At 43.8% G+C, this 18,429-nt stretch overlaps 1 protein-coding gene across 2 annotated transcripts in view; it reads left to right on the top strand.

The window, feature by feature from the left end:
• Nucleotides 1-14,294, top strand: part of LOC123773871 (rabphilin-3A) — a 648,197-nt gene extending 633,903 nt beyond the window's left edge. For both annotated transcript variants that reach the window (XM_069318825.1, XM_069318827.1), the window contains exon 16: nucleotides 13,947-14,294. In XM_069318825.1, the coding sequence (XP_069174926.1) occupies nucleotides 13,947-14,068 (122 nt within the window). In that variant the 3' untranslated portion in view covers nucleotides 14,069-14,294. The remainder of the gene's footprint in view (nucleotides 1-13,946) is intronic.
• Nucleotides 14,295-18,429: the final 4,135 nt, after the last annotated feature.

Genomic DNA, 18,429 nt, shown 5'->3' with positions numbered 1-18,429 from the left:
GGCTTTATGATGCCCTAGATGACTTTATGATGACCTTGATGACTTTATGATGCCCTAGATGACTTTATGATGCTCTAGATGACTTTATGATGCCCTAGATGACTTTATGATGCCCTTGATCACTTTATGATGCCCTAGATGACTTTATGATGCCCTAGATGACTTTATGATGCCCAAGATGACTTTATGATGCCCTAGATGACTTTATGATGCCCTAGATGACTTTATGATGCCCTAGATGACTTTATGATGCCCTAGATGACTTTATGATGCCCTAGATGACTTTATGATGCCCTAGATGACTTTATGATGCCCTAGATGACTTTATGATGCCCTAGATGACTTTATGATGCCCTAGATGACTTTATGATGCCCTAGATGACTTTATGATGCCCTAGATGACTTTATGATGCTCTAGATGGCTTTATGATGCCCTAGATGACTTTATGATGCCCTAGATGACTTTATGATGCCCTAGATGACTTTATGATGCCCTAGATGACTTTATGATGCTCTTGATGACTTAGTTGACTTTGTGGTGAACTTTATGATGACTTAGATAAATTGTTATTGACCTATGACTTTATAGTGGTTTAAATGACTTTATAGTGACCTACATGGCTTTAGGGTGGCCTATATGACTTTATAGTGGCCTATGTGACTTCATAGTGGCTTAAATGACTTTATAGTGGCCTATATGACTTTATAGTGCCCTGACAGCTGGGTGGACAGCGCTTCAAATTCGTAGTCCTGAGGTTCCGGGTTCGATCCCCGGTGGAGGCGGAGACAAATGGGCAAAATGTTTCTTTCACCCTGATGCTCCTGTTACCTAACAATAAATAGGTACCTGGGATTTAGACAGGTGCTACGAGCTGCTTCCTGGGGGTGTGTAACAAAAAGGAGACCTGGTCGAGGACCGGGCCGCGGGGAACGCTAAGCCCCGAAATCATCTCAAGATAACCTCAATATATATGAATTTATGGTGGTCTATATGACTTTATAGTGGCTTAAATGACTTTATGGTGCCTTAAATGACTTTATAGTGGCCTATATGGCTTTATGGTGGCCTATATAGCTTTATGGTGGCCTATATGACTTTATAGTGGTCTATATGATTTTATAGTGGCCTATATGGCTTTATGGTGGCCTATATGACTTTATAGTGGCTTAAATGACTTTATAGTGGCCTATATGACTTTATGGTGACCTATATGACTTTGTAGCGGCCTATATGACTTTATAGTTGATAATTCATATAGTGGCTCATATAGCCATATACAGTCATCATATAGAGCTATACAATATCTTCACTTTATAGTCATAAAGACTATAATGGTCTTTATGACTTTATGGTGACCTAAAGTAATTTATGGCACCATAAACAGTCTCATCAATGGGCATTTGATGAACCATCGCTCGCTCATCAATGTTGATTTTAGAGAGAACACTTACTGATGTTGAACTTTTTTTTTTAATGAATCTGTCAATTGATATTGAGTTATTGTCAGTACGAGCCGGAAGAAACCTCCCATCTACTCTGCTCTCAATTTGCGCATTGTTAGTTCTCAGTTCAATTTGATTGGTGGCCTTGTTTCTAAACAATATGTAATACGTTTCTTCAGTGTTAAGGAAAGGTCATTTTGTAAGCGGTCAGCCACAAATGGACTCTCCAGTTCAGCATTTAGCGTGTCGTTTAGAATGAGTGGGTTACCATTTGAGAAATTGAAGGTTGTGTCCTCTGCAAACATAATTTGTTCACATGATGCGTGATATTTTGTCCCTCACTGATGTAAATAAGAAAAAATTCTGGGAATTACTGCAATGGAGATAGTACCTTAAGGGCATCTTTCCTCCTTTGGCAGTGACCGCAGAGCTTAACGAAGTTAATGACCTCTGTTAACATACCCGGAAAGTAAAAGAGTGACTTGGCTTTCATGTGAGTTTTAAAAATACCCGGATGACCTGCAATCTTAGACACATGTGCGAGTCTCAACGCCGACGTTCTCAATACATCTGGGATAACCAGCTCAAATCAAATCAAATTAAATGTTCATTCAGGTACATACATAGAGGATTAGTTACAAGCATAATGTTGGATTTATAGATAGAGGTAGTACATACAATACCTAAAGCCACTAGTATTTACAGATAGAGGTAGTACATACAATACCTAAAGCCACTAGTACGCATAGCGTTTCAGGCAAGGTGAAGTGGGGGAATAAACACTTAGACTAAGCTGAAATACTGCTCGATCCTTCTGTCCCTTTACATAAAACAAGACCCCCATCCCTCATGTCAAAGTCATGTATGGCTAAATTACGTTTGTTTGAAGGATACTTTCCTCCTTCCAAATGTTCAGTAATTTCCTTCCATCTCGGTTCGTTCATCTGGAATTCTCTCATTTTCTCACTAGAAATATTTTCAATATTAAGATTTACGTTAATAGTAGCAATGTTTCTACTCAAAGTGTCTGGTACAACATGTGATGGACCCGGCTTGTAAAGTATCTGGAATGAGTGAGCAGCTAGTTCATGAGACCAACGGGACATGCGAGGGCACTTAGTTCTTTTCTTAAAAATATGAGTTAAAGCCCCGTGATCTGTATAAAGGACAAAGTGACGTTGGAATAGATATGGCTCGAAGTATCGGACACTTTCCACTACAGCCAAAGCTTCCCTATCCGTTGCAGAATAGGGGACCTCCGCCCCTTAACCTTCCTGCTAAAATACCCTACTGGGTGAGGAAGACTTATCGCGTTGCATTAATCATCCACCAATAGCTATGCCACTGGCGTCAGTGTGTACTTCCCACTCCTTATCAAAATCGGGTACTGCCAATACTAGGGTGGAAATGAGTTGACTTTTTAATTTTACATAAGTGTTATCATGCTCTGGATTCCAAATGAATTTAATGTTTTTCTTAGTCAGCTCAGTTAAGGGCGCTGATGTACTTGCAAAACCCTTATTGTGGCAACGGAAATATCCGGCTGCCCCCAGAAACCTGCAAACATCCTTTGCTGTCTTAGGTGTAGGCATGTCAGCAATGGCACGACAGGAGTCGGGGTCAGGTCGGATACCGTCTGTGCTCACCTGAAACCCCAGAAACTTGAATTTCTGAGATGCCAGAGTGCATTTCCCCACATTTGATTTAAAACCCGCCTTATCTAATAATGTCAACATCTCAGTCAAATCTCATAAGTGCTCATCGAACGTCCTGGAGCAGATAACCACATCACCCAGGGACGCTAACGAGTGCCTCCCCAAGACTGGACTGAGGATATAATTAATTGCCCTCTGAAATGACGAAGGGGCTGTCTTTAACCCAAAAGGCATACGTATGTTCATAATTGAACATACGTATGGACATTGTATCATAATAGGTATGAACACCATCAGAGAAAGGTATATTTTCTCTTTCCTTTTTTGCTACGGGTATGGCCCAATATGCTGATTTTGCATCGGGAGTGAAAAAATACTTGGCTGATCCAAACTGATCGATTATTTCCTGAATACGGGGTAAAAGGTACATATCACCTTAAGTAATTTCATTGACCTTCCGGTAGTCAACCCAAAACCTATAACTACCATCCGGTTTATGCACCAACACCACTGGCGACAACCATGGTGATGTACTAGGCTCTATCACGTTCTGTCTCAACATTTTCTGACACTCATCTCTGATTACTTCCTTTGCCCGTTCCAGAAACCTCCACTGATGAGTATAAATTGGAGGATGATTACCTGATGGTATAACATGTTCAATTCTATCCAGAAGACCGATTTGGTCATCTGTTGCAAACAGTCTAGGGAGTCTGCATAATATCCCTCTCAAAAGTTTCCTATCTGACTGTTGCACATGTTGCAAGTCCAGTGCCGATATTAACTTATCTACTTCTTGATTATTACTATTTTTCCTTGTCTCGATCTTGTTCTTCCCCTGTTTAATGCCAATCTGTAACATTTAGTGCACTACATTGTGCTGTGGTGGCTGGCATCTCATCCTTCTTTGATTGTGAAAAATTCCCGTATTTTCAACAATCATCGCCTGAGACAACCTATCATCTGCCCTGAAACAATATGTTTTATGTGAGAGATTGACAACTGGAATAAGGGCACCTTTATCAAGCACTGTGATTAGATGATGAGGGATTAATAACCTGTCACATCTGCAATGCGATGTTCCACCTGGTGCAATGTGATGTTCCACTGAAACTTTAATAAAGTTAACTGAATGGGGGTGGCCAACATTGTTTAATGAAGGCGTGTAATCCACATGACTTCTTATCTGTGTCTGGAAAAGACTTAAATAACAGTCTAGGCTAATGGATGTTGTGCTTCTGTTGCTTACTAATGGAAGCAACCACTAGCAGATGATCTACTATTCTAACGGGATAAACTACCTGACCTAACCTCAATCTGCAATTCCTTGCTCCCTCGTGAGCAGACAGAGAAAAGTTAACCCTTCCTAGGAAGTCCATACCCACCAAAATATCCCCTTGGGAATGCAAGATTCTCGACAACCGTGCAATTGTGCGGGTAAAATTCTTTCTTTCCCACTTCAAAATTTAGTGTAGCTTGGTCCAAGATATTAATATGTTGGCCATTAACTGCTGTTAAATGTTTCCCACAACGCTTAAGGTGTGCATCTTTAAATGTACTGAAGGCTGACTTTTTAATGAGAGTTGCTTGACTTCCGGTGTCCACAAAAACTGTCAATCTCACACCTTCCACCTTCATCTCACATGTGGGTGTACCAGCCAGCGCCCTGACCTGTCCTGGGTCACCCTGGACCCGTGTACTCGTGCACACATACTGGTAATGGCCTCAGCCGTTATGAGATTTGCAGAGAGTAGGCAACCTGTCCAGCTAACAAAGGCCGCCTTCTTATACTGTCTAACTTAGCACCTACACTTAACATTACCAGCCCCTCACCACGTTAAACATTCGCCTACTCTATGCAAATCGCACTACATAGGATTACCATCGAACTCTAGCTCGTGGGCCCTGGCTGAACTCCCTTACCACGCAGACTGACCAGACGCATGAGGGTTCAATAATTGTTAAGAAATTATTGAAAACCACGCTGCTACCATTGTAATAACCCTTCCTGCTACTCCAGTTTCTCACTTAACACCCCAGCTTAACACTGCTGCAAGATCACTGTCACCCTCACTGAACTACCAGCTAACATTAAACTGAAATATTAAATGGGGAGAAGCAACAACATATAAGGGATTATTAATTTTAAAATGATGAAAAAATACTTAATACTATATGACTGTCTCCACCTTCCTGACACCTGAATGTGTCTGGATTACTGATCTCCCTGGAAGGCCAGACATCAATAATTATGAAACTTGAAGGGCGTAGGAACTTTTGCAATAATGCTTGGGAATCAATTACATAAATTTTTACTTTACTTATTGAGCATTCAAGGGCTATTCTAATATCCATGAAATGGAGGAGAACACACGAGGGAATTTGTAGTACAGCACATAAACACAACATATAAAAATGACAACATCAAAAGGGGAACAGATAACTAAACAACAAAATACAGTAATAGTACTTTATTTAAGAAATGACATGTTTATTGAAATCAAATTGAAATATATCCGACTCTAAATAAATCCCTAAGAGGCAATATAACTGGAGTGCAATTACTTTGATGTACCAAAACTCAGACAGACATTATTACCTTACTCCTGCAATACCGGCCACAGAATGTTGAGTGGCTGCCCTCTGGCTCTGATGGAGACCTGTCCCAAGTCGCTCCCAAAGACACACTAACTAAAATTTCCTTTGACTACCCCAGGGAGGCCTATGGTTCCTCCCCCAGGGAGGCCTATGGTTCCTCCCCCAAGCTTGGCTCTGGGCTAGGTGCGCCAATCAATTCAAACCAAAGCTGGATGCTCTGGTCCCTTGGCCAATGAATGTCTAGCACTACCCTAGGGGGCAGGGGAATCTGCCTCTTCACACTTAGTCCAATCTTTTGAGCCCCCCGGGCCTAGTACTCTGGCAACACTAACCTATGAAACAAAAGCCCATGCTCTTGACCAATGAAAAGACTGACATCTGCCCAGGGGGAAGGTCGTATCACAGAGTCTGGAAATAAGGAGTTATACCCAGATCATGTGAAACAGACCTTGACTCGCCAGCCATCCAAGAGAAAATTTGGGAGCACAGTTTTATGGCACTGAGTTTTACTGCCCCTCAATTCGTCACTGGCAAGTGGAGACAGGAGGAAGAAGGTAAATGAATGGGCGGAGGGAGGATTGGTGACTAGGATTAGAGAAGAAGGGAACATAAGGCCTGCGACGGAAGGCCAGTGTCCCTTGCCTACAAGCACTTGACAAGTTTTATGACCGGTGAGGCCGGCTCGACAACAGGGGAGGGGAAAGGGGAAGATGGAACGAGGCAATGGGGGGGGGGGGAATGAACAAGCAAGGGGGAAGGGGAGAAGGGAAGAGGGGAGACTGCTAGGTCTGTGCACAGACCATTACAAAGCCACGAAATCCGAATTTCTCTGATTGATTCACCAAGCTATTTTAGGGTTAGGTGTTAGTATTTGTCTAACATGATTGCATTTGCTTGGTATGCTAGGAGTTAGTCTTTAGTGTCCGATTTTCTGACAACACTTCCCCCTCCCCATCCGGCCCGTTGGGGCCATGAGAGGGCTTGGTGGTCGGCTGTCAGAGTGTGATGCTCCATGGGACAGTCCTCTGTCCTTTTGTGGCCTTATGCTCCTGCTGCTGTCCTCTCCAATTGTGCCAGATGTTTTTCCTTTTCCTTATGTTTCGTTTTTCTCTCCCCTCTTTTCCTATATGCTTGTCGTTTCCTGCCGACCTTTTGCTTGTTTTGGCTATTCTTTTGGACTTCTTCTATTTTGACGCCCGGGTGCTTGAGGAGGCATACTCTTGCACCATCATAACTGTAGTACCCAATGTCGAGAGCGAGGGGAACCTTTTATTGTCAATCCCCCTTTCGTCGCTGAACCCGATCTCGACGGACTGAAGGTTCTTAAGGTGGCATTTGTGGTGCGTATACTTACAACGCACCCCTGAGGGGGCCCCCGGCATGATCGGCGATAGCTTCTTGTTGGGTGTCCTGCCTCTAATTGTGGCTCCATGGTGGGTGTGGGGGCACATTCGTGAATGAAAGTCTTTCCTCATTTCTATGGCAGATAATGTTTCCCTTGTACCTTCTCAGGCTTGTTGAGTGGGCGACCAAGCCCCCGAATCGGACTGTGTTGGAAGACCAGGCCTTGTAGGCCCCGCTGCATTGGGCCCTGACCTTGCTCCTCCTTTGACCCTCCTGACTACTCCCCTCAGCTCCCCTCCTTCCTCTGTGGTAGGGTCGAGTTCCCAGCCCCAGTGGTGACCACCTTTCCCCTCCACAGCTTCATCTCTCATTGTGACCACTGCGCCTTTTACCCCCTCTCACTCTGGGGGTTCTCAACGTTGTCCCTGCCACGGCTGCACTTGCACGATACCTTCCCATACTAATACTTAGAACGCCTTGTTTAGTCCCGCTACATTGGCTAAATATTTTGATCTCCACCATCTGGATTCTACTCCTCCTGACGATTTCTCCCTCCATAAACTCTTTGTTGATTATGTAGATGCCTCTGTTACTTTTAACCCCAACAATTACAGCACGGGTGTCGTTGCTGCTCCTTCTCAGGATGCAGCTACTCGCTTAGCCGCTTTGTTCCGCATTGGCGAGATCCCTATTCGGGTCTCCAAAAATGCTTGGTTAAATGTCAATGTTGGCACTGTTCTCCTCCCACACCATGTTGAACTGGTGTTAGGGACCTCAAAGACTGCCATGAGAATATTAAACATATCCTCGAAGCCCAAGGCCATTCTGTCCTCCAGGTGGACACGTTTACTCGACCTCCTCGTGGTCGTCACGTCAGACCCTTCGAGCTGTAAAAATCACCTTTGATAGTAGGACCCTTCCGCCCTCTATTATACTTGCCGGTGCCAGATGCTCCGTTCAGGAGTACATTCCCTCTCCTAGACTTTGCAATAAGTGTTGGAAGTTTGGGCACGGTGTCCTCAAGTGCACAAGTACTGTGTATCTATGCCCTACGTGTGGGGCCGATGATCATTCTAAGTCCGAGTGCACTTCTCCCCAGGCTCGCTGCCTTAATTGCGGTGAGGCCCACCCTACCTTCTCACGCTCGTGTATACACTACAAACTCGAGGAAGCCGTCCTCAACTTGAAACACCATCATCGTCTGACTTTTCCTGAAGCGAGACGCCAAGTTCATCGTCTCACTCCTTTCGCGGGTGTATCCTACACTCGCGTGTTGCATTTTACCTCTCCTCGTCCTTCCCACCTTCCTCAGTCTCACAACCATTTCCAGGCCTTAGATCCAAACACGCCCTCCACCTCCTCCCCTATTCCTTTGCATCCTGTCCCAAAAGGTCTCCCTCCTGGTTCTCCACCTGGAGTTTCCCCCCTTCCTGACCAGTCCACCATGTCTCCTATGTCTTCTTTCCCATCTCCCCCACTCTTTCTTCCCAACCCTCTTTCCCCCAGTCTCTTGACCCTCCACGCCACCTGTCTATCCAGGCTGATGTCCATCATCCTCCCAGCAATCTTCGTGTTGTTCGCTCCCGTTTCTCTTCTCCTGCTGAGACTATCGAGTCTGTCGCCCGGTACGTTGTTACTGGAACGCCTGTCTCTTCGAGTCAGAAACGTAAGCCTGGCTCCTCTCTTTCTTCCTCCCCAGCGAGTAAGAAGGTGTCGCTTTCTTCCTCGCCCCTTCCCTCTGACTCTATCACTACGTCCCCTCCCATTTCAGTGGTCAGGCCCTCTGTCCCATATATGGAGGTTTCTTTCACCTTCGATTCCCTTTCAGTTGCTGCCCTTGCTGAGGTGCACTCCCTGATTTCTGCACCCCCCTCCTCCAGCTGTGCTTGATTGCCCTTCTCAGTTGTCTCTTCCTCCTCCTCCTCCGGACCCCCTGTCAGTCCGCCTCTGGTCTGTCCTCCTGCTCCCTTCCCTCCATCCTTACTAAGTTTACCCATGCCCCCTAATCCTGATTTTGTTGACCCTGCTCCTGATCCTGACCCCTGACCCTGAGATTCTTTAATAAACTGCGTTCTTCTTTACCTTTGTTTCTTTATTGTTCTCTGTTACTGTCCTTTCTCTTTGATAATGTATATTTTTCAGGGGAATATTCGTGGATTTTATGCCAACTTCCATTAACTCCAACTTCTAATTACACAGTTTTCACCGCTTTGTGTTTGTCTCCAGGAACCAATGCTTGGTGCTCGTACTGGTCACTTTCGTGGTTATTCCTTTCTTTCTCCCCCCACTTTATTGCTTTACTAACTCTACTGCTCTCTTAATTCGTTCTGATATTCCCTTCGTCCCCCTACTTCTTCCGTTACCTATCCATTGTTCTGCTGCCCGTGTTTTTGTGGGTAAATGGTATACAGTCTGTTCCATTTATCTCCCAAATGTTCTGCTTTCCCTTCCTGATCTTAAGCACCTCCTGGACTCCTTGCCAGAGCCGGTGCTCCTTTTGGGTGATTGCAACTGTCGACATACCCTCTGGGGTGATTTTTCTCTCTGCTCGTCGTTCCTTTACTTAGATTTCAAGTGGCAGGTTCTTGATGACCTCCATAACAGTGATCATTTCCGCATCCTCGTCTCCTTTTTCTCTTTCCACCCTCCCCTCCCCTCTCCTTCCCTAGGTGGTAGTTTGCCAAGGCTGACTGGAGCCTATTCACCCTCCATGCTACTCTCTCTGACCTCTCCTCTCTGCCTCTTCCTTGTGCCCTCCTTCTTTTTTATGACAGTCTTCGAAGCTGTCCTCCGCTCCATTCCTCGCTCTTCCTCCCGGGGCATGCAGAAGTGCGTTCCCTGGTGGAATGCGGGCTGTGCTCGGGCTGTCCACTGTAAGCGTGCAGCCTGGAAGAAACACCGCCGCCAGCAGACAGCTGATTCTTTTATTTTGTTTCGAAAGGCAAGTACGGTGGCCCGTAGGACCATCCATACAGCTAAACGTGAGAATTGGAAATCTTATGTTTCCACCATTACATCCTATACTCCTCTGCCGCAAATCTGGAAGAAGATCTGCAAGATTGCGGGCAAGTTTGTTCCAGATGTCTTGCCGGTTCTTCACCTCCGTGGTACTCTTGTGGCGGACCCGGTGACGGTCACAAGCGAACTGGGTTCCCACTTTTCTACTGTTAGCTCTGGTTCTCATCTTCCTCAATCCTTTCTTCTTCGTAAGCCTGTTCTTGAATCTTATCCTTTAGATTTCCACACTCATCTCCGCCTTCCCTATAACGATCCTTTCTCTCTTTCTGAACTTCAGTCTGCCCTGGCCCTCTGCGGATCTACGACAGCAGGCTTGGATGACGTTCATTATGAGATGCTTTGCCATCTCCCTCCATGCATGTCTTAGTATTTACTGAGTCTGTATAACCAGGTCTAGGAGTCGTCATTCGTCCCTGAGGACTGGCTCGATGCCGTTGTACTCACTATTTGGAAACCAGGGACTCTCAGTATGTCCCCTAAGGACTTCCGCTCTATTGCTCTCACGAGTTGTGTATGCAAGCTCTTTGAGTGTATGGAAAATGTCCGTTTGATGTGGTTCTTGGAACACCATCACCACCTCTCTCCTTCTCAATTTGGTTTTCGCGAGTGCCGCAACACGACTGATATTCTGCTGAACTTGGAGGTCTGTATTTGTACTGCTTTTGCTGCGAAGACCTCCGTTGTTGCTGTCCTTTTTGACCTGGAAAAGGCTTATGACACGACTTGGAGATACCATATTCAGTCCCAACTTCGTTCTTTTGGCCTTCGTGGTAATCTCCCTCTCATCCTTCAAAGCTTTCTCTCTCATCGTACCTTTCGAGTCAGGCTTGGTACCATTCTTTCTCTGCCTCTTTTCGGCAGTATGAAGGTGTACCCCAAGGTAGTGTTCTGTGCACTATTTTTTCTGGTTGCCCTCAATGATCTTCTTTCCTCCCTTCCTTCTGGCATCTTCTCTGCTCTTTATGTTGACGATCTTACTCTTTGCTGTCAGGGTGATGATTCGCCTCTCCTTCAACGGTGGCTTCAACTTGCGATTGATGCTGTGTCATCTTGGGCCACCAATCATGGCTTCAAATTCTCTATTACTAAGACTTGTGCCATGACTTTTTCTCGGAAGTGGGTCGTTCTTCGTCCCTCTTTGTCACTTTATGGTCATTCCCTTGAGTACAAAGATTCTGTGAAGCTTTTGGGGTTATTCTTTGACACTTGTTTGTCTTGGTCGCCCCATGTCTCTTACCTCCGTGTTGAATGCTCTAAGGCCCTTAACCTACTTAAGGTTTTGTCCCATACTTCTTGAGGAGCGGATAGGCGCACGCTCAATAAGTATTTGCATTCCTCCCTCGTCCTGTCTAAGCTCGATTATGCTTGCCCTGCATACTCTTCTACTTCTCCTTCTATTCTTCGCCGTCTTGATCCTTTGCACCATACTGGGTTGCACCTCAACTCTGGTGCTTTTCGTTCAACTCCTACCCTCAGTTTGTACGCTGACACTTGCTTCCTGTCTTTCCAGGACCGCCGTGATCGCTACAGTCTTCGCTATCTTGCGCGATCTTTACTGTATCCTCACTCTTGCCTCTATCGTGCTTTGACTTTTACCCCTCCTGTAGTTCCTGTTCCTCTTCACCACCTTCCTCTTTCTGTCCGTTTGTCTCGCTTACAATATTCTCTTTCGGTTCGTATTACCAATGTTTTTCCTCGTATTGTTCCATCCTGGCCCCCGTGGAGGGGGCCCCCCTTCCCAAATTTTGTACTTCTCTGACCCGCATCACTAAAGCTTTTACTCCTCCTACAGTTCTGAAACCCCTCCTACTCGAGCACTTTTCTTCTCACTTCCACTCCGTTCCCATCTTCACCGATGGGTCTAAGTCTGCTGACGGTGTGGGCTACTCTGTTGTTTTTCCTGACCACACTTATATGTGTCGCCTTCCTCCAGAAGCTAGCATCTTCACAGCAGAACTGTGTTTACTAGTTGTGTTTTTACGGGGGTTGAGCTTTGCTCTTTCGGCCCGCCTCTCAACTGTCAATCAACTGTTTACTAACTACTTTTTTTTTTTCTCCACACCACACACACACACCCCAGGAAGCAGCCCGTGACAGCTGACTAACTCCCAGGTACCTATTTACTGCTAGGTAACAGGGGCATTCAGGGTGAAAGAAACTTTGCCATTTTGTTTCTGCCTCGTGCGGGAATCGAACCCGCACCACAGAATTACGAATCCTGCGCGCTATCCACCAGGCTACGAGGCCCCTGTATGCTATTGTATGCTATTGTCTATGTTCTTCGTCTCCTGCTTTCCCGATGTCAATCCTCCTTTGTGGTGGTAGTTGACTCTCGTAGTGCCCTCATGGCTTTGGGGTCCTTTAATCCAGTCTACCCGGTGGTCATCGAGATTCAGCATTGGCTGTTTCTTATCTCCAGTAAATTTAAATCGGTTGAGTTTTGCTGGGTTCCCAGCCATGTTGGTGTCTCTTTAAATGGGCGTGCAGATGCTGCCGATAAGGAAGCTATCCGCACTTGTCCCATCTGCCATAAAGGTATTCCTTATTCCGACTTTTATCCAGTTATTCATGCCTCCATCCTTGCCTGCTGGCAGAGTTGTTGGTCTTCTGTTATTGGTAACAAACTGTGTACTCTTAAGAGTTGTGTGTCCCAGTGGCCTTCCTCCTACCACTGTAACCGGCGGTGGGAAACGGCTCTGGCTAGGTTACGTATTGGCCATACCCGTTTAACTAACGGTCACTTAATGCAGCGCCGCCCTGCTCCTTATTGCCCAAATTGCATTGTCCCTCTTACGGTCATGCATATCCATGTTGAATGTCCTGACTTCAAGGACGAGCATGTGTCTTGTTTTCCGACCGTCCCCTAGCCTTCCCAGTTTGGTGCATTCTTTTGATAATTACTTACTCTGACAACACTTGACATGAAAATCTCATGGTGGGGGTGGTGTTTATAAATGTTAATATTTCTTAATCATCCCAAACCCCAGGTTTGGGATGATTTAATAATCATGTAAATTTGTAAATTTCTGCAAGGCTAGCCAAAAGTATCTGGGCTTCACCTCTGGACACACAGACAGACGTTCTCTCTTACTGTGTATATATTAGCCAAAGCGATGTAAATCTTGATATTTATGAGGATTTATGAATAGAGCCCAATTCTCATGCATTTTTATAATGAAATACGTGATATAACGTAAGCTGCCTTTACCATGGGTGAACGTCATATAACGTAAGCTGCCTTTACCATGGGTGAACGTCATATAACGTCAGCTGCCTTTACCATGGGTGAACGTCATATAACCTCAGCTACACTTTGAAGGTTAATACTACTTGTATCGTCAGGTTAGGCTGGATTATATTATGCTTGATTAGGTTAGGTTGTGTTTATTCAACCCGTTCTCACACTTTCGTATAGTTAATATTGACTTATTAAATACGTGCATATGTGACATACTAATTTATTGTGAATATTTTAGTTTACCTTGGAAAGCTTCATAGAAAACACCGACCTTACCTAACCTTCTTAGTATGTTAAGATAAGCATCTTATTGCTTCGTAATTACAATTATTACTTAACCTATTATAGGTATAGGTTAAGTAATAATTGTAATTACGAAGCAATAAGATGCTTAATTTAACATACTAAGAAGGTTAGGTAAGGTCGGTGTTTTCTATGAAGCTTTTCAAGGTAAACTAAAATATTCACAATAAATTAGTATGTCACATATGCACGTATTTAATAAGTCAATATTGACTGTAAGAAAGTGCGAGAACGGGTTGTAGTTTATTTAACATGGGATAGGTTGGACTTTGTAAGATTTGTTTAATCCAACCTAACATACATTGTTAGCATTGTATGTGGGTAATAATTTGGCGGTGTGTCAACAGGTGGTCTGCAGTTGTCTCAGGATAGCACCGGCCCGGAGCTCCGTCATTGGTACGACGCCCTCCAGTACGCGGACCGTCGACATGACCGCTGGCACCAGCTCCAGCCTCTCAACGGCAAGTGAGCAGCGGGGCTCCCTGCTGCTAGTTCTGCCTGCTGTAGCAGTCGCTGACGAACAGTCTCACGCAGGAGTGGCTGACAAGCAGTCTCATGAAGCAATAAATGAACTTAAATAATCATTGACGCGAAACATGTTGGAAAACAAGGTTGAATACGTAAGTGATTGCAATAACAGCACTGGAGGGACAAGAACATAAACAAAACAATTAGTTAAACACCATTTAAATAAATAATGAATAATAGAAAATTTTTTACGAAAAGTGATAAATACTAAAAACGTAACACAGAAATTTACAACACTATAAACTGTAAATGGCATACAAAAGACAAAACAACTGAACGACCTGAGGATGTTGAGTTTATCAACACTCCGTGACGTGAGCTGCGACGGGCAGGCTGGGAGGCGCATCGACCTGCCAGTATATTACAGCACATGTAGCGAGGCCCATGGGCGGGAACTGGTCTACGGCCGTGAGAAGTTGATGCCGGCTGGTGGCCTTGGGTGCTTTCTCATCACCAGTGTTGGACAATCATTATGTGAATTTTGTATTTCTTATAAATAACAGCTCTTGAAATATATATATATATATATATATATATATATATATATATATATATATATATATATATATATATATATATATATATATATATATATATATAATATCTTGATTCCACAAGAACTGTGGGTATTATGAGAGGTGAAGAAAACATGTTCATGACATAGGCCTTCCTGTACCAAAACAGATTATGCATATTTTCGTTCTCCTTGTCATACGTGTTGTATGAATCATAGGGAAATAAGTATCCAGAATGCATTTATTAGTATTTAATGATGAGAATATGGAGGTATAATGCAATATTAATACAAGTGACTTATTCTTAAAAATCACTGCATAAGTGTACAGCTGGAGCTGGACCAAAGTGAGACCACTTTATAGTGTACAGCTGGAGCTGGACCAAAGTGAGACCACTTTATTAGTGTACAGCTGGTGCTGGACCAAAGTGAGACCACTTTATTAGTGTACAGCTGGTGCTGGACCAAAGTGAGACCACTTTATAGTGTACAGCTGGAGCTGGACCAAAGTGAGACCACTTTATTAGTGTACAGCTGGTGCTGGACCAAAGTGAGACCACTTTATAGTGTACAGCTGGAGCTGGACCAAAGTGAGACCACTTTATTAGTGTACAGCTGGTGCTGGACCAAAGTGAGACCACACTGGGAACTTGTGAGAATGTAATGAATGTAAGAGTACTGGAGTGAGAGCTGCCAGCTTCAGTAATGACTTGTAACCTCACTCTGAGGCTGTGTTGGAGACGCTTATGGCCGCCACACCTTATACACCACCACGCCAACAACATCCTCCTCACCTTGCCTCCTCATCACCATTTTCCTTGTCTAGTCACCATTTTCTTTGTCCAATTAACGCTCATTTAACAACAACAATTTAAGAATTAACAACATTTTTATAATCAACATTTCCTATCCAAACAAAAAAGTATAACAAACTTTTGCTAAATTAGCTGGCAAAATATTTTAAACACATCTATCACTAACAAATTAAAATTTTTAGTAAATTGCTTGAGGTTAAAGTCAGAGTTGGGACGTTATTACACACATTTAAACCATGTGTTTAAAGGAATAAATATTACCTACATAAAATTCATAAACATAAATAATTAGCAAGTTATTGACAGAAAGCTCATAATTGTGATGACTGAATAACACAAGAGTTATCAGTGTGGCATAAATAATACAAAGGCATTCAGAGTGGGATAATTAACGCAAAAGTAATCACAAAAATAATCATTGTGGGATAATTAACACAAATTTAATCCGTGTGGGATAATTAGCACAAAATCCGGTAATATTAGGAGCTGTATTGGTGTTAATGACATGTAAACCCAGACAGTATGTGAGACGCGGTGAGTGGTTGGATGTGACTGGTTCTTATCCATCCATGAGTTATTAGTCACTGGTTACCAGTGATCATGACAGGAAGTAACTGGTTACCAGTGATCATGACAGGAAGTAACCAGTTACCGGTGATCATGACAAGAAGTAACCAGTTACCGGTGATCATGACAAGAAGTAACCAGTTACCGGTGATCATGACAAGAAGTAACCAGTTACCAGTGATCATGACAGGAAGTAACTGGTTACCAGTGATCATGACAGGAAGTAACCAGTTACCGGTGATCATGACAAGAAGTAACCAGTTACCAGTGATCATGACAAGAAGTAACCAGTTACCGGTGATCATGACAAGAAGTAACCAGTTACCGGTGATCATGACAAGAAGTAACCAGTTACCGGTGATCATGACAAGAAGTAACCAGTTACCGGTGATCATGACAAGAAGTAACCAGTTACCAGTGATCATGACAAGAAGTAACTGGTTACCAGTGATCATGACAGGAAGTAACCAGTTACCAGTGATCATGACAAGAAGTAACTGGTTACCAGTGATCATGACAGGAAGTAACTGGTTACCGGTGATCATGACAGGAAGTAACCAGTTACCAGTGATCATGACAAGAAGTAACTGGTTACCAGTGATCATGACAGGAAGTAACTGGTTACCGGTGATCATGACAGGAAGTAACTGGTTACCAGTGATCATGACAAGAAGTAACTGGTTACCAGTGATCATGACAAGAAGTAACCGGTTACCAGTGATCATGACAAGAAGTAACCGGTTACCAGTGATCATGACAGGAAGTAACCAGTTACCAGTGATCATGACAAGAAGTAACCAGTTACCAGTGATCATGACAAGAAGTAACCAGTTACCAGTGATCATGACAAGAAGTAACCGGTTACCAGTGATCATGACAGGAAGTAACCAGTTACCTGTGATCATGACAAGAAGTAACCAGTTACCAGTGATCATGACAAGAAGTAACCAGTTACCAGTGATCATGACAAGAAGTAACCAGTTACCAGTGATCATGACAAGAAGTAACTGGTTACCAGTGATCATGACAGGAAGTAACTGGTTACCAGTGATCATGACAAGAAGTAACTGGTTACCAGTGATCATGACAAGAAGTAACCGGTTACCAGTGATCATGACAAGAAGTAACCGGTTACCAGTGATCATGACAGGAAGTAACCAGTTACCAGTGATCATGACAAGAAGTAACCAGTTACCAGTGATCATGACAAGAAGTAACCAGTTACCGGTGATCATGACAGGAAGTAACCAGTTACCAGTGATCATGACAAGAAGTAACCAGTTACCGGTGATCATGACAGGAAGTAACCAGTTACCAGTGATCATGACAAGAAGTAACCAGTTACCAGTGATCATGACAAGAAGTAACCAGTTACCAGTGATCATGACAAGAAGTAACCAGTTACCAGTGATCATGACAAGAAGTAACCAGTTACCGGTGATCATGACAAGAAGTAACCAGTTACCAGTGATCATGACAGGAAGTAACCGGTTACCGGTGATCATGACAAGAAGTAACCAGTTACCAGTGATCATGACAAGAAGTAACCGGTTACCAGTGATCATGACAGGAAGTAACCAGTTACCAGTGATCATGACAAGAAGTAACCGGTTACCAGTGATCATGACAGGAAGTAACCAGTTACCAGTGATCATGACAAGAAGTAACCAGTTACCAGTGATCATGACAAGAAGTAACCAGTTACCAGTGATCATGACAAGAAGTAACCAGTTACCAGTGATCTTGACAAGAAGTAACCAGTTACCAGTGATCATGACAGGAAGTAACTGGTTACCAGTGATCATGACAAGAAGTAACCAGTTACCAGTGATCATGACAAGAAGTAACCAGTTACCGGTGATCATGACAAGAAGTAACCAGTTACCAGTGATCATGACAAGAAGTAACCAGTTACCAGTGATCATGACAAGAAGTAACTGGTTACCAGTGATCATGACAGGAAGTAACTGGTTACCAGTGATCATGACAAGAAGTAACTGGTTACCAGTGATCATGACAAGAAGTAACCGGTTACCAGTGATCATGACAAGAAGTAACCGGTTACCAGTGATCATGACAGGAAGTAACCAGTTACCAGTGATCATGACAAGAAGTAACCAGTTACCAGTGATCATGACAAGAAGTAACCAGTTACCGGTGATCATGACAGGAAGTAACCAGTTACCAGTGATCATGACAAGAAGTAACCAGTTACCAGTGATCATGACAGGAAGTAACCAGTTACCAGTGATCATGACAGGAAGTAACCAGTTACCAGTGATCATGACAAGAAGTAACCAGTTACCAGTGATCATGACAGGAAGTAACCAGTTACCAGTGATCATGACAGGAAGTAACCAGTTACCAGTGATCATGACAGGAAGTAACCAGTTACCAGTGATCATG

This window comes from Procambarus clarkii, chromosome 91, assembly GCF_040958095.1.
Source record: "Procambarus clarkii isolate CNS0578487 chromosome 91, FALCON_Pclarkii_2.0, whole genome shotgun sequence".
Lineage (NCBI taxonomy): Eukaryota > Metazoa > Arthropoda > Malacostraca > Decapoda > Cambaridae > Procambarus > Procambarus clarkii.
The sequence above is the reverse complement of the archived record's forward strand: the minus strand, read 5'-3'. Positions and strand labels throughout refer to the sequence as shown.